General features: G+C 41.6%; 2 protein-coding genes across 4 annotated transcripts in view; both read left to right on the top strand.

Annotated features, from left to right (window-relative positions):
• usp45 (ubiquitin specific peptidase 45) overlaps positions 1–14,231 on the top strand; it is a 40,022-nt gene extending 25,791 nt beyond the window's left edge. For both annotated transcript variants that reach the window (XM_050046546.1, XM_050046545.1), the window contains exons 10-18: positions 2,313–2,394; positions 2,714–2,805; positions 3,544–3,600; positions 3,806–3,937; positions 5,804–6,470; positions 7,581–7,678; positions 7,844–7,930; positions 8,085–8,229; positions 11,319–14,231. In XM_050046546.1, coding sequence (XP_049902503.1) covers positions 2,313–2,394; positions 2,714–2,805; positions 3,544–3,600; positions 3,806–3,937; positions 5,804–6,470; positions 7,581–7,678; positions 7,844–7,930; positions 8,085–8,229; positions 11,319–11,449 — 1,491 coding nt within the window. In that variant the 3' untranslated portion in view covers positions 11,450–14,231. The remainder of the gene's footprint in view (positions 1–2,312; positions 2,395–2,713; positions 2,806–3,543; positions 3,601–3,805; positions 3,938–5,803; positions 6,471–7,580; positions 7,679–7,843; positions 7,931–8,084; positions 8,230–11,318) is intronic.
• A 7,968-nt stretch (positions 14,232–22,199) lies between these two features.
• pnisr (PNN-interacting serine/arginine-rich protein) overlaps positions 22,200–24,802 on the top strand; it is a 9,428-nt gene continuing 6,825 nt past the window's right edge. Inside the window, exons 1-5 of one of the 2 annotated variants that reach the window (XM_050046241.1) lie at positions 22,200–22,312; positions 22,839–22,947; positions 23,109–23,285; positions 23,530–23,765; positions 24,154–24,316. In XM_050046241.1, coding sequence (XP_049902198.1) covers positions 22,860–22,947; positions 23,109–23,285; positions 23,530–23,765; positions 24,154–24,316 — 664 coding nt within the window. In that variant the 5' untranslated portion in view covers positions 22,200–22,312; positions 22,839–22,859. Of the gene's footprint in view, positions 22,313–22,395; positions 22,417–22,838; positions 22,948–23,108; positions 23,286–23,529; positions 23,766–24,153; positions 24,317–24,802 lie in introns of those variants that run through there. The other variant, XM_050046242.1, reaches the window with a different exon arrangement.

Genomic DNA, 24,802 nt, shown 5'->3' with positions numbered 1-24,802 from the left:
TGAAGTTACTGTGATGTCACACATTGCTTTGTGGACTCCTTTTTTGAAGTCTTGAGGGTTTTTTTTTTTCAGGCCTGGAGATTGCTGCTTGGCTAATCAACAAATATTACCATGCTAACATGCAAAACTAAGATGGTGAATATTATATATTATACTATATTATATATAGTATTTGATTATAATATTATACATAGTAAACATCTCTATTAAAGCACTTTAACTGAAAATTGTAGGATGCTCACATTAGCATTGTGAGCACCATTGTGCCTTTGCACAGCCTCACAGAGCCACTAACATGGTTGTAGACTCTTAGTTTGTTTTTGTCTATTTGACTTGGCAAGTTGTATTTTGTTTTTTAATTTTCAAATGTTTGCTTGGATTGCTGTGAAACGTACTGCCTTTTTTGTACTACATCAAACCATTTACTGAAAAAAATCAGCAATCAGCAGTGATGGTAGTTCACTGATAGTATCATGCTAATACCCGAATTGTGGGGAATTCTGTGTTTGTTTTGAAAGCCATCCGAGCCTACTGTAGTTATAATGGAAAACATTCAGTGTGTTTGTTGGCGGCTGTGTGCTTTCACAAAACCCAGTATCTTGGTTTTGCTTGGCCAGCCAGTTTTTGTGTTTTAACCTTATGGTGCCATGTTTTTGGCAAGTACAGAGAACCCCCTCCCCCCAGGCCTTCACAGGGCAATTAGGAGACCCCACAGCAGCCCTTTGCATGGCTGAGCTGGCCCCTTTGGCCCCACCAGTGGCTATGTGAACCAAGGAGGAGAAGTTAGCGGGTGTGTTTAGTGGTCAGTCTCAGACCCAGGAGGGGCCGCAGGCTGGGCTTCCCTGCTCCCATTCAAACTTGTGAACACTGACAGTTGTGCCACTTAGGGGACTTGCAAGTGGCACGACCGGCATCATTGTGTGATCTTGGGAAACCCACAGCTGCTGAATGAGCTCCAGGGCCGTCCCATTGTGCTTGAGGGTCACCCACGGCCCCTCCCTCACACATACACATACACATACACACACACACACACACACACACACACACACACACACACACACACTCATCAGCCGATCTCCCAATCCAATCAAGGAGGTAAAGAGGGAGGGGGTACTGCGCCCTCTATTCATTCACTCAGAAACTCATTTATACAGCCAAGCACAGTCAGAGATACAGTGGCATTTTAGCCTGCATTGTTGAATATTTTTTGCAAATGAATGCAAACATTAAACTAGGTACTAACTTTTCTAATGAAGATGAGATGTATCATAGAAGTGTTTTTGATATAGCTGGACAAACATGACACACACATTTTTTCTTAAGCTGACAGCGATTAATCCATACCTACTGAGTCTGAATAAACCCATTCATATTGAATTGGCGTGTTTGAGATATTCATATATACTGATTAGATTATATACACATAATGTCCTGTGTGAGTGTGTGTCACAGAGAGGGACTGGTATTTTTGCAGTGGGTGTCACCAACCTTTTAGAGGCCCTAAGTGTTTGTGTTGATTGGCCATTAGTATCAGAGATCCTAATATGCTAATTTGGCCCCAGTCAATTATCACCAATTAGCTGAGACGGTAGGTATTACTCTCTCAGGGCATGGACTGTCCTTCTTCACCCCATCTTCATTTTAGTTTCCACCCCTGCACCCTTGTACCAGCAACCCTCTCCACCTCCCCTAACCCCCTCCCTCGGCCCCATCCCGTGTGGGACAGTGCATGCTGTTATTTTGGGGAGGGAGAGAGGGAGATGGGGGGTTGCTGGTAATTAATTAGTAGGAGAGCTTCAGCCTGGTTTGACTGCTGAGTGAGTGGGGTGCACGCTGGCCAGGCTGGGATTAACAGGACTTTTTGACCTAAATAGCCAGTCCAGTGCGTGGGTCCCGAGACAATGGGGGCTGACTGGTCTCGACCACAGACACAGACCATGGCCAATTATCTATTGATTGGTGCTTTACTGTGGCTGTGCCTCTTCACAGCTCTGTCACCAACACACTCACTGACCATGTCACCTTCAATAAGAGGGCCCCGTGAAGGACTTACAGACACACACGTACATGCGCTGTTAATTAAGATCTACATGGTAACGTTTTTAGACAAGCACAATAATTATTTTACACTAATGATGCTTATAATAGGTATACCTGTCAAACTGAGCTGTAGGCTAGAATTTGATATTTCACTAATGGATGTAATGGAGAGAATTCAAGAAAAACATCCCAGAGTGGATTTTATTTTAATTGATGTATTTATTTTGCATTAAATCTGCATTGTTCTGTTATTTTGTGTTTGTGTGCAGAGGGTGAAAGCGGGAATTCTGAAGGCTTTCAACAATCCCACCGAAAAGACAGCAGATGAAGAGACCAAACGCCAAGTCAAAGGTTCATATACTCGCTGCGGTGGATAAGATGGCTAAGATCAATAGTCCCATCTTGTGGCAGTTAATGGAAGTACAGCTCAGTTACTAATCAGGCAAAGGGTGATTCGATGGAACACATAGCACAGTATAGCCTTTGTTGGATACACCTTCACTGTTACCTGCAACGTTCTATTCATATGATCAACAAAACCAGTTATATACAGTTAGTCCTCAGCCTTTATTGGAGATATAATAGTGAGCAGAAAGGTTTAGTGGAGTGAATTGACAGGTTAATGATGACATTTTTCAATTAAAAACTATGTCTCTCTTTTTCCCACTAGCGTACGGAAAGGAAGGTGTGAAAATGAACTTTGTGGACCGCATTTTTGTTGGCGAGCTGACTAACACAATTATGTGTGAAGAGTGCGAGCATGTAAGTGTATGTGGTTGAATTATAGAATAGTCTGTGTGAACCAATCAGGCAGAGCTCAATGCAGTGCCCTCAATGGAACACGTATGAAGCACAAGGTCGGCAAGTTCACACGTTATTTAGCCAACCTTGACTCATTAGTGCCTTCAAATACAGTTAATGTAAAACCCAGTTAAACTGAAATTTCAGTTTGTTTTGCTACTGCTTTATTTAAACAATCACTGCAGGAGTTGCAATAGATTTCCAGACATTTTCTGTCACAAATTGAATTTGTCACTGGCCTGAAGTGAAGCTAACCAAGATTAGGTTGCCATTTCTCATCTTGCTTTTATATCCTAGCATCATTTTTAACTTTGTTACCCACAACCAAACTGAAAAACTGAAAAATAAGTCAGAGAAAACAGAAGTCAACAGAAAAAACAAAACCAAAAAGCCCTTCAAGAACCAGCTCAGACACCAACTGTTTGCAGCAGGCATTTACAATAACATGTGGGGGCTCAGCTCCGAGTTGTTAACAAAGCAAATGCCACTATGAAAACTTATGAACATCCTTGAAGGTAGAGAGCACCAGGTGTGGAGCTGGAGAGCAATAAGCAGAGAATCAGTTGCTTCCCAGATCTCCTCTTAGTCTTGTTGAAAATCAGCAGCAGAAGTTTATTAACAACTGGCTGTAATTTTGACTTTTTGAGAAGGTGATGGATATATTTGCTGACATTGACTTGTGTGTGATTTTTCTTTCAGATCTCCACAGTGAAGGAGGCTTTCATAGACATCTCCTTACCCATCATAGAGGAGAGGGTGAGCTGCTGCAGTTGTTCATAAGAAAACCAATGAAAATAATATCAAAGGATGATAATTATCACTCTAAAACAGCATACCTATTTTATTGAGTAAGAAAATTGACACAGTTAGGTGACAGGTTGAAGTGTTTTCAGAAGAAAAATTCTGCGGTATTGGTTATGGTTCAACTTTGAACTGATGATTCTTTATTTGTCAAACTCAGATATCAAAACCGTCCAACCCTGGTAGGCTGGGGAAGGGCAGCCGGGAGCAGGACACACACATGACTCACAGTGACCAGGTTTTTTCCGCAGCACACTCGGTCAACAGAAACACCAGGAAGCTGAGCGGGCAGGTAGGGATGTGCATGTAAAGAGTTCTAGTGCTGCTTAATCTAAAAGTGATTTCTCATTAAGCAGTGATTTGCTGGGTTTGTGCATTTGATTGTTTCTGTATCATGCCAGTGTTTGGGTTTCTCCATTATCTGAAGACAGGTGTAGGTAAACATGTTTTTGCGAAGTGCTTCCGCCTGGGCTTTAGTGTCAGTTTCTATTTTTCCCTCCTGAATGTGATTTAAAAGAAGACTAAGGCTGATGCTTTAGATTCCACAAGGAGAAATTCTCATTGTAACTTCACCACCAATTGAAATACAAAGCAATTACAGGATGTCATATGTCGTATAATGTGGGTAAGCTGATAGCTGATGTTTTTCAGATCTGTAATTACCACTTCATATTTATTCAATTCAATTCTTATTACACATGTCATGTCATACCCTATTTCCATGTTGACTCTGCTCAATTAAGACTCTACCCTTGCAGATAGGGCCACAAAGCTTACACAGTATTTCGATTCTGGCACACCAGACTACATCCACACTAATACATTTTTATTTTAAAACACAACTATTGCTACGCCTAGTGTCCACACTACTCCAGCTGACTACAAATGCAGTTTTGGAAGCCTTAACAGAGACCTTTGAAAATACTGCTGGCCTTGTTTGAGTTTGAAATCTTCGGTCACATTTTTGTCTAGACGGGCGAAACTGACATTCTTAAAAACAATGAAGGAGACACCTACATTTGCTTCCAGCTTGGGTCTTATTAGTCGCAAAGTGTCAAACCAAAATATTATAGCTAGGTCTGCATACCTGCATACTGTTGCCATGGCTTCCTCCTGTGATGGATAATCCTCTTGGAACCACTCTAATATGACTATATTATGGCTAATATAACTCCCAATCTGTTTTCTGCCACTTCCAGCACCTTATACTCATTTGTTCATTTAGGTAACAGTTCCAACTTGTCCTCAGTCCAAGCAAAGAAATCTCTGGTTGTACGTTTAGTCATCTCCATGGTATTGTCTGTCACTAAGAAAAGGAAAAAAGCCTGCACACTGCTCCAAGTCACAACTGTGGTTTATTAGGACAACGTTTCGATCCAGAAGGGATCTTCGTCAGTTCAAAGGGGGAACGAAACGTTCCTAATAAACCACAGTTGTGACTTGGAGCAGTGTGCGGGCTTTTTCCCTTTTCTTGCTTGCTTGTTTGTTGACAGCCTTGCACCTACCGGTGATGTGCGTATATCTCCTCCTCCTCTACTATTGTCTGTCACTAAGCAACCAGCCGCAGAGTAGACAGTTTATACTAAAAAATTCAGGTGTTTTAGTATAAATGGAAATTATATCTAAAACGGTGCTAATGCACTCTTGTGTACGGGGATCATTGTCGTTAAAAACATAATAGTGTGAATATGACCGAAGCATTGCAGGATATCTCCTATGATGTACTAGGTGGAAAATGTTTTCCCACATCGCGTCACCAAGCTGTCCTGTTATTTCTTTCTGTTACATCGGGCCAGGGTCAGATGTTTTCTCACTACAATGTCAGTTTCCAGCCATCTTTACAAAGTAGCATGCAATAGTCTCTCCTCAGAGTCAAATGTGCTGCTTTAAGATGATGTAATCAAGGCACAGCATTTACAGCATCCCTTCCTCATCTCTTGTGTGTTTGTGTCATAGATATAGATGTTGGTATCTTTTGCGTGCCTTTACTGGCAGTGTGAGTCCTTTTATTCACATTTTAGCCGTGCAAGAAATAGTTGGAAGATAGCCAGAGCAAATTTTATGAAAAAAAAAATAATAATAATAAAGATCCTTTATAACCAACATGTAAAATTGCATCACTGAAAGGGGCTCATGTATCTGTTCTTGTTTCCCCCAGAAGCAGCAGAGCAGGAAGTCTTCAAGCTCCGTGGAGGAGAAGGGAGCAAGCTGCAGTGTGGAGCGGGTGGAGGAGGAGGGCGTAGCTGTTGGATCAGCTCGTGGTGTCTCTGTTTGCAAGATGGCTGCTGCCGGCAGCCTTTCAGATGGCAGCGAAAGAGACTCAGGTGCTCAGGACAGCAGTAATGACGCTGACAGTGAGGCCTCAGAGAGCGAGTGGGCCCCACGCACCTCCTCCTCCAGCCACAGCCACGGGCACATGTCCACCCCATCGTCCACCTCCACCCTCACTCCATCCCCTACGCCCATCTCTGCCTCCTCCCCCTCGTCATCATTCTCCATGAGGCAAAGTGGTGCAGTAGAGCAGCTCGTCACTGCAGTGTCTAAAGTCAACCTCGGGTTCACTCCTGGGGACTGCTCTCCTTCTACACACTGTTCTCAGGAGGAGCAGGGAGAGGCGCAGTCACGAGATAACCTCCACCATCAACACCACCAGGGGGCCTTCCAGGCACTGTCCCACAGTTACACACCCAGCTCCAAGGAGTGCTCTATCCAGTCCTGCCTCCACCAGTTCACCTCTGTGGAACTGCTGATGGGCAACAACAAGCTGCTGTGTGAGAACTGCACTGAACGCAGACAGAAACAACTGCGCAAGAGCAGCTCAGCCGGTAAGACAAAACATATGAAACAACAAAAAGCTCTGACGATGAGAAACCAGTCTGCAAGTTGCTGCCTGCAAATAATTCATATGGTGCAGTTTTATTACAGAGTGTTTCTAAATTATTGCCAGTAGGTATGCAGCTAGCGATTGTTTGTTATTATTGATTAGTCTGCCAGTTATTTTCTTGATTCATTATTTTGCCAGTAAAATGTTAGAAAATACTGAAACCTATGCAATTTACCAGAGCCCAAGGTGACATCTTCAAATGATGTTTCATCCCACTAAATCCAAAGCTGTCAAGTTTATTATTGTACATGACAAAGAAAATCATTAAATGATCACATTTAAGAAGCGTGAAACCAGCAAAGGTTCAGCTTTTCTCTTTAAAAAAATTCAAAAACAATTATTTAATTATGAAGAGTTTCATTTAATTTTCTTTTGATTGACTAATCAAAAAAATCAACAAATCGTTACAACTCTAATTGCCAGATTATTGTACATCTGATCATTTAATCACAGGTCATCCCCTAGGAAGCCCTTTCAGTGATACTTCATTTACAAAATCCATCTTTAAATATCGAACTCTCAACCACAGTAGGCTTGATTGTTGGCTGTAAATAGTTTTGAGTTTTGTCCTTCATGGCGGCCGTAGGCAGCTTGAGTTCTTGCCAGGAAAAATAGATTCCAACAATGACCAGATTTTGCTCTGAAAGAATTATCAAAACGTCCATAGAAACTTCTCAGTCTACTTCTGTGGTGCACTTCACTCCTTTGCTCTCTGATTGTGTGCTCACTGAGTTCCAAACACTCTGACCGTGTGGAGTTCATCAGTAGCAGCTTGTGTTTACACACATCAGAACAAGTACAAATTCTTACTAGTGTCAAGATGAAGGGCTACAGTCTGTCTTTTTTTTTTTTTTTTTTGCTTGCTATTGTCCTTTTCTCTATAGCTCCAGATGTCCCTGTGACCCTGTCAATGAGCACTTGCTGTTTTCAGTGTTTGCCTCAATCACTCAAATCTTTATACAAAAGATTCCTGACTGTTCATTTAAATACAACAAAGTGTTTTTTAACAGTTAAATCTGACATTTCTTTGTATGTTTTGTTGTTGGCATAGACAAGAAGCTGGAGAAGATTTACACCAGCGCTAGGAAACAAATGCTGATATCTTTGCTGCCTCCTGTCATCACGTTGCATCTTAAACGCTTCCATCAGGTGAGCAGGCACACTGCCTTTTCGTTTTTTGTCACGCTGACAGGAAATTGTTGAGTGCAGTAGTGTGGGTGTTTGACATATCCTAAACAGTGATGTCGAAGGGCTTCTGTTGTGGTCTACAGACCTAAATGCTAAATTGCTGCCACTCTGGTTTTGTATTTTAAGGCAGGGATGAACTTACGAAAAGTGAACCGCCATGTTGACTTTCCCCTCATCTTGGATCTGGCTCCATTCTGCTCGGCATCCTGCAAGGTAAAATATATTCGGTGTACTTGAATAAATTTTAGTTATTCTGTTTGTAATGAATGTTCTTGGTTGGTACTGTTTCTGGAAACTTCGATCTCTGTATCTTTACTTTTTTAGCTCTGTTTCTCTTTCTGCTAACCTTCATTCTCCTTCTTTCTAGAACCTGGCAGCTGGTGAGCGTGTCCTCTACAGCCTGTATGGGATTGTCGAACACAGTGGCTCAATGCGGGGAGGCCACTACACTGCATATGTAAAAGTGCGCGCTCCCCAGAGGAAAACAGAACAACACCACAGGAACCTGTCAGGTCAGGGTTTGTATCTCTGAGCTCCTTTAAGACCTTTAAACTATTTCCTGTGTTAGCATGATTGTTTGCTGTTTGTGAAAGCAGTCAGTATTGTGCAGCAAAGGCCTTGCTCCTTGTAACCTCGGAGATGTCCTCAACAAAGAAGAGTGTCCGGATTTGCACAATAGCACTGGGAGGTACTTTTAAAACTCAAGGAAGCAGTTGTCCTCGCTAGATGTTGTTGTTATTGGAGCCATTGGTTGGTGATGACACAAGGATCAAACGTGTCATTATGATGACCGCAGACAGATTGTAGTTCAGTCATGTGGTATACAGTATCTACCTGTTCTAACACCTACAGACTGTAGGTGAACATTGAACATTCTTCACCTTAGTGCCCCTAAACATTGCCCTTTGGATGCTTTACTTGAAAACATTAAGTTAATGCAATGTTTAGAGTTAGGTCTAGATAGGGTGACCAGATTACATGTCACCAGAGTGAAAAATTCAGGACAGTCCCAAATCACGAATCCTGTCTGCTTGTCACAAAAATTAAACATTACAGTTACAGAGAATATGAACAAGCTAAAACATGAGCTGTCTGTACAATGAAATGCTGAAGAGACCTGACATGGTGACACAGTAATATTGGAAAACACTGCACTGAGATTATTGTGTATTTTTGCTGCTAAATTTTCATGAATAGTTGATAACATTAGAGTTGTACATGCCTCCGATACTGCCTAAAATGCGGTAATGGGTATCGGCAAGTACAGCCTATGACCAGTCCGATACCACGTAATGCCTCACGTCATTACGCGTACGCACGCTACAGGCAAACGAAACAGAAACGGAGCAGAGTTTAAAAAGCATTCTACTGTAGCCTTTAAAATGTCTTTTTTACCAAATTGTGTGGCTGCACTTTAACCTGTGTCTTGATCTGTGTCAACACTGGATAATAATGATAAAAAAAGTTTTATGGCATTCATTCTACTATTATGTATTTATTTCTTAATATTTTACATACAGTTTTAGGAGTTGAGACATACAACAGTTCATATGCCACCCATTTTTATTTTACGTGCTGGTATCGGATTGATGAGTAGATCAATCTTTTCTTTTCTNTCTACTATTATGTATTTATTTCTTAATATTTTACATACAGTTTTAGGAGTTGAGACATACAAGTGTTCATATGCCACCCATTTTTATTTTACGTGCTGGTATCGGATTGATGAGTAGATCAATCTTTTCTTTTCTTTTTTTTTTTTACACCCTGAATCCGTGAAAATATTCTGATTAAACCACCTATGTGGGCTACAATTCCAGCTTTTAGTTATTAAAAAATGTCCAGTTGTAAGAGTATATGTCAGAGTGTTAGTGATGTGTTTTCACTTGTCTATTGCACCAATCAGGCTTTCATAAATAACGGATTGTTGATGTCATTCGACCTTTTTTAAACCAGATGATGGAGAATGCAGCCACCTCTGCAGGAAGAATTTGTTATAGCTCTTACATTTCAATTACGGTCTTAGCTGCTGAGAAGACGTTTAAAATGACTGTAACATACCTGTCATCTGTGTGTGATGTGTCTTATAAACACAGCCAGGACACTGTGCTTCATGTCATCCTGAATTCTATGTAATGGATGGTTTACCCATTGTTACATACAACACAGTCATTGGTTTTCTTTTTCCTCATGACAGACAGTTGACTTTATGAACAAAAATAATATTTTGAGCATTGACTTTTGACTTAGTTGACACTGATGTACTGGAGGCCACACCCACCATGGCCATATGAACATGCCCACCCTCAACTGCTCTGTCCTGAATTTCACCCATTCCCATCTGGTCACCCTATCTCCAGATAAGAATGCTAAACAATTGCCAGGCCATTTTTCACCCTGTGCATTACCAGAGGCAAAGGACTCTTTTCTCTGTTTTCATTTAACTAATTTAGTAGTAAAGTGCATAGATTTGCACTTTGTAAATTAAAATCGGGATCCAGAACAAACGTGTTAATAAGCCTTTTAGCTATTTAAATTGTCTAATTGGCTATTCAGATAATCAGTGTGTGAGAATTTCACCAAAGCTAAACTAGTTTATGTCACTGAAATACAGAGATATATTTAAATCAAGCGGACATGTCTCAGACATGCTTCCCTAGACTATTTAAGGAGAAAGGGGCTCAACATAAAAAACAATTTCCTTCCCTCCCCAGTCCCCAAATCTGTCCTTGTAAGACTATAAAACTACAGTTTGCTCATTCTTTACACAGTTCCTCTTCTATGGCATTACAAGAAGTTTGCTCTACAGGGTGAACCATGATCAAGATAAAAAGAAAATCCTAACATAAGCACTTAAAAAAAACATGAAACAGGACACATAAGGTACATGAAAGAAAAAGGTGATATACTGTGTCCCTACAATGTCCGCTTACAGAAGGAGTATCTCCAGCAGATACAGTGTAACCTTTAATATTTACACTATGTTCAAGTTAGTTAAGGTGAGGACACACATTATGGCTATTGAGCCGACCATGACAATGATTTGTACAGGACGACTAAGCAGCAGGACATTCAGACACAGCGAACTAGCAGGCGCACTCACCTCAGCGGGCAGGATACAGTGCACGTAGCAAAACACTAAGCAACTGAATACAGCAATGTCAAGGCTTTTTTGTTGTTGTACTAATTCTTTTGGTGCCAGCATGTAGCAGCCAGTTGGGAATCTCAGTCCAAGGCATTCTACACTGTCTTCACCCTGTAACTATGATGGTGGTTGCAGCTTGATTGACAGTTGCAGCAGAGTACAAATTTTTGTCCCCGTGTGACATTGAGAAGCTTTAAAATGTTTTGTGCTAGTTTGGCTCGGTCCGTCTTTTTTATCGGATGTATTATTTTAGCTTTGTTATTGTGGAGCCAACCTCTGACAGCTTGTTGTTTACCCACGCTGGATTTTAGTCCATTTTTCTTATTGACATCCCCGCCATGAGAAAAAAACAGCACTGCAGAGCTGATTATTTCTCAAATATTTAATCATTCTCTGTGTCCCTGCAATACTGACACTGACAGTGTTTTTTTTTTGTTTGTTTGTTTTGTTTTTCAGGTGCGAGGGATGCCGGCAGCAGCTTCCAGGGCCAGTGGGTGTACATCAGTGATACCACCGTTCAGACGGTACCAGAGTCAAGGGTACTCAACTCTCAGGCATACCTGCTCTTCTACGAGGAAATGCTGTAATGTTACAAACAAAAGTACTTTTTTTCCCGAGATCTCCGTTAAGCTTTGCATTGTTTTGGTTCATGCCTGTACTACTCCTCATACTGTATCTGTGAGTGGGTGGAGGGAGAAAAGGGAAAGACTTCACTGTACACTCACTTGTCTTACATGAAAGAAATGACCCTCTGTGCCATTTGCATATAAATTCTTAACTGAAATTGGCACCTCTGAATATCTTAGATCACAGGCTGAAAAATAAAGATGGAAGACATGACAGCTCCTCAGAAGTGAAGCCAAAATGTCTTGATTCTGATATCAGACAGAACTGTCGCCTCACACTCTTCTTACACACTGTTTTCATCTTCAGTCTGACATTGCATCCAACGATTTCTATGGGGGAGGGGGATTCAATTCTCCCTAACCAATCACTAGAGACTAACATAAATGCCTGAATCTAATGCCATTTTTAGTCCACACCGATGCATAGCCATGCCAGTATACCTGTTTTAATGACTTACTTAGGCCTTAGTATTTCTTTCGGAACATAGGCCATTGATGAATAGTGTCCACCCTCGTAACATGTTTATTTTGCTGGGGTTTTCAGCTCGTCAACTCGGTGGAGTAGGCTGATTCCAAGGTCTGGACTCAGGCAAGTGCAAGATGGCAGCGGCCGTATCTGGGATATTTTGGCTTCATTTTTGTACAGTGGGAAGAAGTGTAGACGCGTCTTCCATCTTTATATACAGTCATTGTCTTCGATATATAAAAAACAAGTTATTTTCTGATTTTCATTGCTGTTTAAAAACCCTAACCTTTAAAAAGAGGTGCGGAGAAAAGTGTTACAGAACCTGAGCTGTTATCGTCTATCTCAGTCACAATCACGTGCCTGAGATATTAAGTGCATGGAGTTTTCTACAGTTACTAACAGGAAACAAGCAGAATTATCGCATGCTAAACTGCACTCAGCACTGACTAGTTGATGTCAAGTGTGTGTGTGCGTGTGCACATACGCACACATGTATGAGTGAATGAGTGAGTGAGAGACAGGGGAATGTAGATCTCAGGTGCTATGTGTATCATTTTCACACCAGTAAACTATTGCAACATTTAATTTTGGTCAGTATTACAGCTAGTGTAATTAAACAGGATGACTTCTCTGTCTGCATTCACCACTAAATATTTGTCCATTGTTGGTAGATTTGTTAAGTCATGTGCTTGATTCTCTGGCGATGGCAGATGATAGATGGTAAAAATGCCAAGAGAAAAATGAATTCAGGCATGTTTGTCCTTTTCAGTATAGAGAACGACGCATGAGGACGAGTCGCAATATCATTTATGACAGAGTTTATGGAAAATATGGGCGTACATTTGAGAAACTCAAGCTGTTATAACACAGCACCAGTGGTAGAGCTGGGCAATATGGAGAAAATGAAATAACATAATATTTTTGACTAAATACCTCGATAAATATTGCAGCTATTGGTGCTTTTACTAAGTATTTACACAATGAGATTTTTTGTAAGTAATCTTTAGTAATGGGGATATAATGACTAAGTGGGTAAAGACAAATGATAGAAAGATCAGCTGAACAGTCCGTAAAACCAGGAAAAGCCAACACTTAGGATATTACGAGATCCAGAGACGATATGTAGTTTATCACAATATTGATATAATATTGCCCAGCCCTAACCAAAGTTCTTAACAGTGGCTAGTAATTGTCTCAGCCTTGCCCCTCTTTATTTATGATACTGAGAATAACCAAGCTATGACGGCTTCTAGTAGTTAACATCAGCGTACTGGTTTAAATTGTTACACATAGCACCTTTAAAGAACAGCACAACAATTATTTTACAGCCTCCTTTAAAAAGGATTGTCCTTTTTTTACATCAGAATGTATAAATGTAAGACTATCAGTGTCAGCCAAAGACAAGTTTTGCAACTGCAAGTCAGAGCAGAAAATCAAAACCAAACACACGAGAGGTTTACTTCACACAGTTTCTTTGACGTTAGTCCTTTCAAGGTCATCAGTATGGCTCTCGAGTGTCGTTGCACAAACAAACGCGCTCGATGTTTATCAGACCTACAAAGCGCCTTGTCTGCCTTCATTGTATCCCAGGTCTACTGTAACTGTAGGTGCGCTCACAAACCGATTAAGATGTTCCACAAAGAGTCAGCGCCACGACAGACTGGCTTTTTATTCCCTAATGCTATCATTAAGGTTGAACTATAAAAAAAAGAAACAAACTCAAAGGCTTTGAGCCTGACTAGAAAACAAACATATTTGCTGTAATGTGCATGGGTTAATGTTCTAATGAATGTATTGCCTATCCTTGAAAATGTCTGTCAAATGAGCTGTTCATCTTTTTCTATGAAAATATTTTAGATGAAAACCTTTTTTTGTTGGTTGTCGGACATTTGCCAAAACAGTAGAAAGGAAAGGTTTGAAAATGTGCATCAGAATCTAAAGGTTTATTATGTTGTTTTTGAAACAAGGACAAATTCAGTGCCTGTGCTTCAGGTTTAAAATTCCTGTGCATGGTGAGAAGAAAAACATATGCAGAGAGGGATATGTGTGGCATATTTATGTACAGTACAAGTTACTGTAAGCAAAAATAAAAGAGGTTATATGTAATTGTACATACAAGAAACAAAACAAAACCATGGTGCTTCAGGCGTGCAGGGTTTTTCCTCAATACAGCTTTTTGTTTCCAGAAAATCATTTAATTTCCTTTATGAAATGATAAACATTTGGAATGAGTATAACTACATACTGTATCAAAATAAATCTAATTTATGAACTGAATATTCTGCACTCCTCTTTCTCACTTCATCCACTGCTCTTGTGAACAAAGATCACAAAAGGAGAAGGTTTTGCTGTTTCTGCTTTGGACTTGATGTCATCCTGCTTTTATTCTAAGCGAGATGTTGTCCACCATCGCTCTCGGCTGTCGCTGTGGATCCCGTGGCGCCATACTCAACCCATCCTCGCCAGTGATCGGCCCTGACGGGTGCAAAGCAGCACTGCTTCAGAACATGTCGCGAGCTGGTGAAGAGGAGGTGGGTGTGGAATCAGGAAAAGGGCAACGTCCAAAAACATCGCCTTGCACGTCGTCTTGTTCCCACATGCAGTGACATGCGAGTCATGCTGCTGGAACATTAAAACAGGATGTCAAGGCGCCACCAACAAAAAGAGCAAATCTTTTCTGAAATGCATTTGTCTATTTTTAAAGCGGGAGGAGGGGGGGGGTGGCTTTTGGCTCGGGGACATGCTGCTGAGGCATTAGATGTGATTTAATCTCACTTAATGAAAGGCACCCTCCCCCTGCGTGAGACAGTTGTAAGAAACTAATGCTGCAATGCTCATTACTGTCTACCTACCTACCAGCAGTGGAGGTTACATTTTACTGTTCTCACCATGCACGCCATTGTCACTCACCTAGGTTGACACCACACCACACAGACCCTGCAACACATTTTCTCACGCAAACCTCTGCACGAGCCTTAGGCTCTGCTCCTCACAGTGCATTTACATCACCACTATTCATTAACACCAACACAGCACATGACAGAGCACTGAACAACACCTGCACATAACCCCTTCCCTAAAACAGAGTACGCGTTAAACAGATTTCAGACACGTTTTAGGAAAATGGTGACACCCAGTAAGAGCTACAGGGCAACCGGACAGCAGTCACTTCACTTTACATTCTGTTTTTGGCTTTATTTTGCTGTGTTAAATGTTGCCATTGCGATATATCCAGCACACATGCTTAGAGTATGCTGCCCTCTACTGTTATAGAGACACATTTAAGCTTTCAGAAATATCAGCACATGGTGTGTTAAATGGCTGGATTGTCACCTGGGCAAAGTGGACAACTGCCTCAGTGCCCCAGAGCTTTGTGGGCCGGAAGTCTCTGAGTTCACTGTGCAGCAGTTACTTTGATTGCAGTCTTCTTTGGTAATATCCAACATGTGAATTGAGGTATATACTTAGATGGTTTCTGCTTTCAACTAATATCTTCTTGGGAGGCCCTGTGTCAAAATGTACTCTATTTTTCCAGTATTTTAGTTATTTAGTTATGTATTATTTATTATAATACAGTGGTGGATGAAGTACTGAGATCTTTTACTAGAGTAAAAGTACAAAAATAGCATCAGAATGTTCCTTAGGTCAAAGTGTAAAACTCAACATGCAAGCAGCAAAGGGCTGCAAGCCAGATTTGAACCTGCAGCCGCTGCAGCGAGGCACTGTATGTGGGGTGCCGGCACTATCCACTACACTACCAATGCCCCACAAAGTGTTCTGTTTGATAACCTGATGACAAGTTTTGGATTTTTTTCCTGCAAAATAACAAGTAACAAGAGCTGACAAAAACATGTAGTGCAGGGAAAGTATTAAGTTACTTTCACTACTGATATTATACTTAAATTTAACTTATAGCCAAGGTGGGTTGGGAACCCCTGGAGGCTGGATTTAGGGTCCACAGCTCATTTACACCCAAGTTCTCCAATCTGGCCCATTCTTGGCTTCACTACACTTAAACAGTTTGGTGTGCACCAAACAGTAACATCCACCTGTTTGGCTGCTCAGTGTGGCTGCCCAGTCCTACCTGTATTTCACATCAAGCCAGTGATTCTCTGGTACAAGTATTATCTGTCTATTTACACCCATCTCAAACACACAGGATGTATCACAAAGTCCTGAACTGTTTGTACTGTAGCATCTGCATCAACCAGGTCAGTCCATTCATCTCAAACTGTCCGTTTGTGTGTGTTGAAGTAGTTTGTTGATTCAGTCTTTACTGTTCCATTCCTTGGTTGTTTGTGTCACCCAATCAAGAAGTATTTGTTTTTTTAAACACACCTCCAGATGCACTTTCATTAAAGCTAAACATATACAGTATTATATGTACAATATACAGTATGCAACACAAAACTCTTGCATCATGTCTTAATTAATACTGTTATCACAACAAACAAAACTGACAGTAACAACAATAGAGCAGTAAAATTACAGAGGGACTTTCATTCTGTCTCTGAGTCGTCTTCAGGCAGGAATCAGCAGCAGATGTTTCTTTGCAGCCAACTGAAGAAGCAGCTGAATCCTCTCAACTTTTATGACCTTTGAAATAGCAAAAGAGGACAGTCAGCACCTGAACTCAACACAGCAGAAGTAACAGTGAACCACAGTGAATGGCCCTGATGGTTCAGACACAGGTCGACATGAATAATAATCCCTACCTGTTACAGTGTGTTGCTGCTCTGTGACGTAGGTTCACCTGCAGGGATCACAGGAGGTGGTGGCGCGGAAACCAGAGTAGGATCTGGTCCGGCTACTGGCTGTTCCTCTATATTATTGAAGCCAATTTTGGCAGGACGTTCAGCAGAGGGGGTGAGTTCATCCTGAGAGCTGGTGAAGCTAGCACCACAGCAGAGTCTGGTTCTGAGCTGGGTGCTGGCTGTTCCTCTACATCAGCCAGGCTAATGTTGGCAGGACACTCACTACTGGAGGTCAGGTTGTCCTGTATTGCAGTGATGAAAGAAGGTTCATTACAGAGGGTGAGAGGAAGTGGTAGAGATGATAACACAGCAGAGGTTCAGCACTGATGGTCAGAGGAGCTGGTGGAGGAGTAATAACAGCAGAGTCTTGTTCTCTGAGGGGCTCAGTGTCCTCCTCCAGAGCAGGCTCCTCATTCACATCTTTAGCAGAGAAGGTTTCAGCCTCTGCACCATCCACCACAACTGCTGGCTGGACACAATCCACTTCTGTGTGAACCTGAGGCTGAAACAGCTCACAGATCTCTCCCACTGCAACGTCAGTGATAGGGTTCAGGACCTTTGCTGCACAGCAGTTGAGCTTCTTCACCAGGATGTCCTGAGTGTAACCCTGTCTAACCTCTTCCTGGATAGACAGGGCCACGTTGTCTCTAAAGGAGCGGGAGAAGGTGACCTGAATGAGCAAAGTAGACACAGCAGCGGAAACACAGTCCTCAACGGCTTTTGCAACTCCAACAGCCATTTTGCTGAGCCGCTGGGAGGGCATGTTGAGGGAGGTGTTTTTAGGAGGTAACCAGAAGCCCTGCAGGACTTTTGGAACCATCTCCATCACCACCTCCTGTGGGCCAAGCAGTGTGGGGCTGGGGGCGTCCTGGTGCTGCTCTGTCAGGCTCCTGGTGTGCCTCTGAGCCTGGTGGATGATCGTGGGATGTCTGTAGGACACAGTCATTCAAAGTTTGTTTTAAAAAGAGACATCACTACCACTGTGCTCTAACTGAGAGTAAATGTGTGTCAAATATGACTCACTGAAACCGAGGAGGGGCGGCCTCTGGACAGTTGAGCAGCCTTTTGGCTTCAGACTCAAACAAGAATGTTCAGTCACCAGTAAAATCTAAACAAATATACAAGAGATCACATGTCTTTATGTCAAAGTACAAGACAAAATGTATGAGACTTTACCAGTTATTTTATATTGGTGTAGACTTTGAACTAAACTGGGTCTTATAGGAGCCGATGTGCCAGCCGATCTGTAGAGCAGCTCATATATGGGTGTGTCAAACAACATCTGAAGGAAATAATGTCGCTCATTAGTTTGTTTTTCAGAGGTTTATCTCCATCTGAAAATGTTTACAGTCTAAAACCCTCTCACACACCCTGATGGGTCGGTAGATGCTTCGGCTTCGTTAAATAAACTGCATGGATATTCTGTAGCAGGTTTAACAGTCAAAGTGACAATGACATTTTTCAGTTCAGCAATTGACTCAAGAGTACTCAAACACAGTTGATCCTACAAGTGAACAGTGTGTGCCCAGGCTGAAGACTGAGCGAAGTCTGCAGACAGATTCTCATAGATTCCGCATTCTAGCAGTGTATGACATGCTTTATGTCTAGGTCAAAGGTCAGCTGACTGACCTGGGATGACCACAGGCGATAACGAATGCTATAAATTAAAAGAATGCACTCGGAAATGTCTGGATATATGTGATAATGACCAGATGGATAAAAAATAATCTACTTTGAGTACAAAGCTCACATTTGTGCAATCATACATAAGCACAGAACCTGTTGGGGACCACCGTGTGTGTGTGCTTATTGAGTCTGTGGCTGATTTCCAACTCAGTTAACTACATTAAATAACAAAACTGGGCAATATGACTAAATATGATTATTACTAAGGACCACACAAAATATTTATTACAAGGATCTTCCTGCTCATACCAAAACTCCAGACTAACACTCCTATAATGAGTGGCTTTTGAATTTAATGCAAAATTAATTAAATAAAAAATGCATTCAACACTATTAGGCTTTTTTAATCATGTTGTAAATGAGATGGGATTAAAATACACATTGAGAATTAAAATCATGTTCCAGTTAAGTGACTGTATGGCACTGCAACCTACTGCAGAGTACTGTTAGAAGGGACACTAAAATAATGACTTCTTTACATCAGTACTCAGATGATGAGGATATTTATGAACCTGGTGCCAACTTTCTGCTTCCTCTGAAACTTGGAGTGGTGACCAAAGTGCTCTCTGAGTCGTAGTAGAAGTAGCATCAGCGGTAACTCATATAATACGTTTAACATATCACAGCGTGATCCCAAAATTTGATTTTTTTTGTAATCATCATTTCAGCTTTGATGATATCTACCTACCATTGTCAAAGAGTAAGTCACATAAAAAACATTCTTATTCATACTCATTGTAAACTTAGTTTGACAGGAAAGCAGGTTGAGTACTCATGTTCATGTGTGTGTGTGTGTGTGTGTGTGTGTGTGTGTGTGTGTATAAAGGCTTAAATCTACAAGAATAGTATAGTTTTATTGATTATATCACAGAGTTATAAGCAGAGTCATGCACCATTTTTAGATTTTAATTACAGCAATCAGCAGAGAGTTCCATACACGTTTTAAGTAGTTCAGCATCACTGTGCTCATTATCATCAACCACATCAGCATTTAAATCACTGCAGTCTCTATGCTGCCTTTACATGCTGCTTGAAAGCTCTTAGTTCAGAATGAAGACGTCATAGCTAAAAGTAAAACTTGGTTAAGTGGAGAAACTGCCAACAGGTGTGTAACTGATGGTTTAAAGGGGGACACCACTTAAATTAAAAGTTCCAATATGTTATTGTCATGACCAAGGAAAGATCAATTAATATTTGTGAACATGAGTTACACTCTCTCAGAGACAGAAACCAGAGAGGTAAGTCTCAAAACTTATGATGTCACAGGGTATAATGTCTGAAGCTGCTGCATAGACAATGAATGGGAGACTGATGTTGTGAATCCTCGGGATGTTTTCTTTTTTAAACCCAAATGAGCTTTACTGTAGTGTTCTCAGTTCTGAAACAGAAAATGTACCCCTGTACTCAGAATGTTCTCCTGGGTGCTCTCAGTATCTATGACATCTTTCACCTATGGTTAAGTCCCCCCTCAAACGCGATGAGCCAATCACAGTGTGTATAGCCATTCCCATACACTCAGACATTCTCTGCCTGGACATTCATTGAAATGCATTACAGAAAGTCAGTTTTGTTCGGTTTTAGGAGCTTTTTCAGAGATTTGAAGTTTAAAAATGGTCAAACGGTGTGCATGGGGTACTTGCAACTCCGACACAAGGTATCCTGAGAGACTGGGTGACGAGGTGTATTTTTTACCCTTTCCTAAACCACATCTCAACTGAGAAAAGTGTCTCCTTTGGATAAAGTTGTGTGGTAACGTTAGACCACAACATCAACTCAACGTAAATAAGATTAACAGTGATGTCTACATCTGTTCTAAGGTAAGTCAACATTGTGTTTGAAGCAACATATTGTCACTTTGCTGGAAAGAAATATAAAGTTATCTTTAACATCTCTAGCTAACGTTAGCTAAAGTTAGCCTAACGTTAGCTCCTAGCTGCGTTGTTCATCATGTCACCTTGTTTGCTGGGAGTTCATTAGCCTATTTTGTTCTAGTTTTGTACTTTGGTGATCGTACATCATTGTTAGCTGTTGTCCAAAGGGCTCTAGTTAAGCTAACGTTAACTTCTGGAATTTAGCTTCATTAACTTATCTGTAATCGCAGAGATAACAAAGGTTGGCAAATGTTATGCTGAATGATTCAGTGTAAATACTGTAGCACCAAACTAATGGAGAGACACTTGATAAAGAATTGTCTCCTGCGAAATGCCATGTACTATGACACCTGCCATAGCGCCAATCACTGTTGATAGTTTGTCTGAGTGAGTAAAGGGGGCGTGGCTTTGCCATAGGTCAATTCATTGTCAGTGGAGCAGCTCCAGACTTTATATCCTATGACATCACTAATTTAAGTTTAAGCACTCTAGTTTTTTGATATGGGAGAGTTGTTCATCTTTACTAATATTTTTAGACAGTCGAAGACCTTAGGAATAAAATGTATGAATTTTGAAAATGGGTGAAGTTCTCCTTTAAGTGGAGAAAGAGCCCACAGTTGTGTAACTGATGGTTTAACTCAGGGGTCGGCAACCTTTACTATCATAATGACAACAGCATCATATAGTAACATCATATCATAAAGTAACACAGCCATTTAAGTCAAATTTGGCCTATCAACATTGCTAATAATGGCGGCCCAGTGATGCAGTGGTTGGCATTGTCACCTCACAGCAAGAGCATTCCTGGTTTGAGGTGGGGGATTCGAATCCCAGGGTGGGGGAGCCCTTCTGTGTGGAGTTTGCATGTTCTCCCCATGGCAGCATGGGTTTTCTCTGGGTACTCCAGCTTCCTCCCACAGTCTAAAGACATGCAAGCTAGGTTAACTGGTGACCCTAAATTGGCCGTAGGTGTACATGTGAGTGCGAATGGTTGCCAGTCTCTATGCGTTAGCCCTGTGATAGTCCGGCGACCTGTCCAGGGTGTACCCTGCCTCTAACCTAATGTCAGCTGGAATAGGCTCCAGCCCCCCTGCAACCCCTAACAGGATAAGTGGTTGGGAAAACTGCTTCCATGAATGAACATTATTGCAGATCTAAATGAGCATTCATTAATATGTTGTAGCACAAGATGTCTATTTTGCAGTAGGATATTTATGATTATTTGGTACTTTAACTTAGCAGCTTTGTGAATAAAAGCAAAAAAAAGGGTTTTTGCACTATTAAAGTCTCTATTTTCCCCTGAGACTTTTCCCTTTTTGGATTTGGAATCCACAAGTGGCCTAGCTAGGGAGACCCAAGACTGCTGTAGCCATTGCTAGTGATGTTTTTAGAGGAAAAGGCACCAGGCTGCAGACAAATGACATATTTTAAAATTAAATGTTAAAACATTTGTTTAAATCAGTGTATAGGCTACACTTTTTTTTTTTTTTTTTTACAGTTGAAGTTAATAATGGTGCCTTTACTTTTGCCAGTTCCCCCAAAATGGAGGACACTTTGCATTTATTTTGTGGACATGTTTTGTGTGTTAGAGGCATAACTGTATAAAGAGGTTACAAGGTTACACAACACTGGAAGAGGAAAAAATAAACAGCCTCAAAAGTGACACCAACACATCAGGGATCCACATACTCTAGACTCAAAGGCACTCAAAGGCACCATCTTACAGAGTCAGAGCATATACTTTGTACAGTTTTTTAGTCAGGGACATGACGATGATGACTATCATTATTATTGTTGCTGCTGTTACTATTATAATAGGTATTCTTAAAATCTGTGTTCCTATTGCATGAATTGAATGAACAACTAGCCCCTCATAAGGCAGGCACAAAATAAGAACTGAATGAAAGCCTAAATTGTCATATTCCCGACCGCCTCTGAAGGCAGCAGCAGAGCCTCGGCTCACACACACACACTTCCTCCGAGCGGTTCACTGGTGCAGCCATTTTGATTCGGAGCCGCAGCGCTGGAGAGAAACTGTCTGGAAAAGGTGGGGATTGTGTGACTCAAAGCACAGCGCTGATATAAGTTTCATGCACACATTCCTTCCAGTCTGGATTTGAATGTAAATGTGAAGGCCAATTTGTTCACCCGGTGAGATAATTGTGCTACTGTCTGTTAGCTTTTAGGGTTAGCTTCGCTAACGTTAGCTCCCGTTAGCTTGGGTGAGCTTCCTTAGCTCACAAACGCATGATCAGTGGCAGCTTTAGAGTACGGCGTTTTATCGACCCCACATTTATTTCAGTATCATGCGTCAGCAATGACACAATATCCCCTATTAAATAGCGTTTGTTTCCAGGAAGACTGTCTCTTGCTAACTGGAGTGGCTAAATACAGTTAGCCGGTCAGCTATATGAAACGTTAGCACTTAAATCGAAGCTAACGCTCGCTGTTTTGTGGCTAGCAGAGGAGACCGAAGTGAAATATTATAGGACATAAACTGCAGCAGCTCTCGTCAACAAGAGATGCCAATGGTGCAAATCAGCATCTAAATCTAGCTTGCCTGGATATTTTAGGTGTGAATCCAGAGGAGAGAGATGTGGGACCAGGGAGGGCAGCCCTGGCCGCAATGGCCTCTGAGCCAGCAGCAGTGGATGCAGTCTTTTCAGCACCATCAAGATCCAGGTGAGTAACTGATGCGCATGAGAGCATTTTTTTCTCAAAAGAAATGTGACTCTGCAGGGTTTCTTTGCACATCTACCCACTACTCAAACAGTGGGTAGATGATAATGTTGAGTTTCCCATCACCTGAAATAACCTGGTGTGTATTTTTTGCCTGTGTGCAGGCCAAGTGGACTGGGCAGCCTTGGCACAAGCATGGATAGCCCAGAAGGAGTCAACGGGAGCAGAGCAACAGCCTATTCAGCCCAATGGCCAGGACATCCCAGGCATTGAACCAGTTGGACAGGGCAACCATGGTGCCTTCCAGGGCGACCCTGCATTTGGCAGAATGTGGCAGCCAGGTAAATTTTTAACCCCTGAAATCAAAGCACAATTCTCTATTGCTTTTTTTCTGCACTGTTCTTTTTTATTTTCTGGTACTGGATATGGTACATGAGTATTTCAGGACATTATTAGACTGAAGAGAATTCTGGATACCAAGTCCCGCTTGATGTTGAGAATTTTTAACAGAAATGTCTTTTGTGGTTATGCCTATATGTTCACATAGCTTTGGCTTTTGTTTATTAAGTATTCTGTCATTAACAGAATGGGGAATGCATGGCCAACCCCCTCCTCCTCCACCCCCTGACCAGGCCTGGATCCCTCCAGGGTCAGGACCGATGGATGTGGTGAATCCCAGCGAGGACAGCAACAGCCAGGACAGCGTGGAGTTCAACTCTGAAGCCCACCACGGGGTTTACCCCCAGAACAGCCATGGGTATGGGGCACAGCCCGACAGCTACGCCATGGCCCCCATGGCCATGAACCAGTTTGATTATCAGGTATGCAGATGCTACAGTAGAAACTGTTGAAGCGTTTGGGTTTTAGTGTGACAACCAAGTAACACAAGAAGGAGCAATCCATAGAAACTGCCGGGTCCCAGCATCTAGGTGTATCAGTCATTGCTTTCTTGATGCGGTGCAGAGGAAAGTGTTGGCTTATTGAGGATCCAGCATGGTTTGGTATTACTTTTCAGCTGCTTTCTTTTCTGTTTTTTTTTTTTAACAGAACAGACATTCCAGCTTAGTCAGGAGTGATGGATGATTGTCAGCTAACTTAATCTGGGGAAAGATATCAACAGCTCCACACAGTGCATGCCACTTGGTGGCAGTTAACAGAGGACCTTCTGTACTTTGAAATACCTTTAATTTTCACTTTGTCTCTCCACAGCATGGAGCTGCCTCATCCTTTGCCCCAACACCCACAAGCTTCCACTCCCCATACTGGCAGGGTCCTCCACAGAACAGACGGGATACCAGACCACCCGGCTTCAGAGATCGGCCTAGATCCCCTATCCAGCTCCCTGTCAAACAGGAAGCCCCAGCAACACTAGGCAAGTGTATTTTCTCTCAGTAGCCAGCCATTATATTAACATTATCTATCGAAGACTGTTAAGGTGCATCGATAGAGAACACGATTTGTGTGTTCACCTCAATGAGGGTGACATCCCTTTATTTTTTGTACAAGATAAAAAATGTTCCTAATTTTATGACAAAGTAGGAAAATTGACTGCAGCAAGCCACGCCAGATTAGACATACAGAGCTATTATACAGTGGTGTGAAAAAGTGTTTGCCCCCTTCCTGATTTCTTACTTTTTTGCATGTGTTCCACACTTAAATGTTTCAGATCATCAAACAAATTTAAACATTAGTCAAAGATAACACAAGTAAACACAAAATGCAGTTTTTAAATGAAGGGTTTTATTAATGAGGAAGAAAAAAATCCAAAGCTACATGGCCCTGTGTGAAAAAGTGTTTGCCCCCCAGCTCCTGTTAAAACATAACTGTGGTTGATCACACCTGAGTTCAATTTCTGTAG

The sequence above is a fragment of the Epinephelus moara genome, chromosome 6 (genome assembly GCF_006386435.1).
Source record: "Epinephelus moara isolate mb chromosome 6, YSFRI_EMoa_1.0, whole genome shotgun sequence".
Lineage (NCBI taxonomy): Eukaryota > Metazoa > Chordata > Actinopteri > Perciformes > Serranidae > Epinephelus > Epinephelus moara.
Note: the sequence above shows the minus strand (reverse complement) of the source record. Positions and strands in the feature narration are given on the sequence as shown.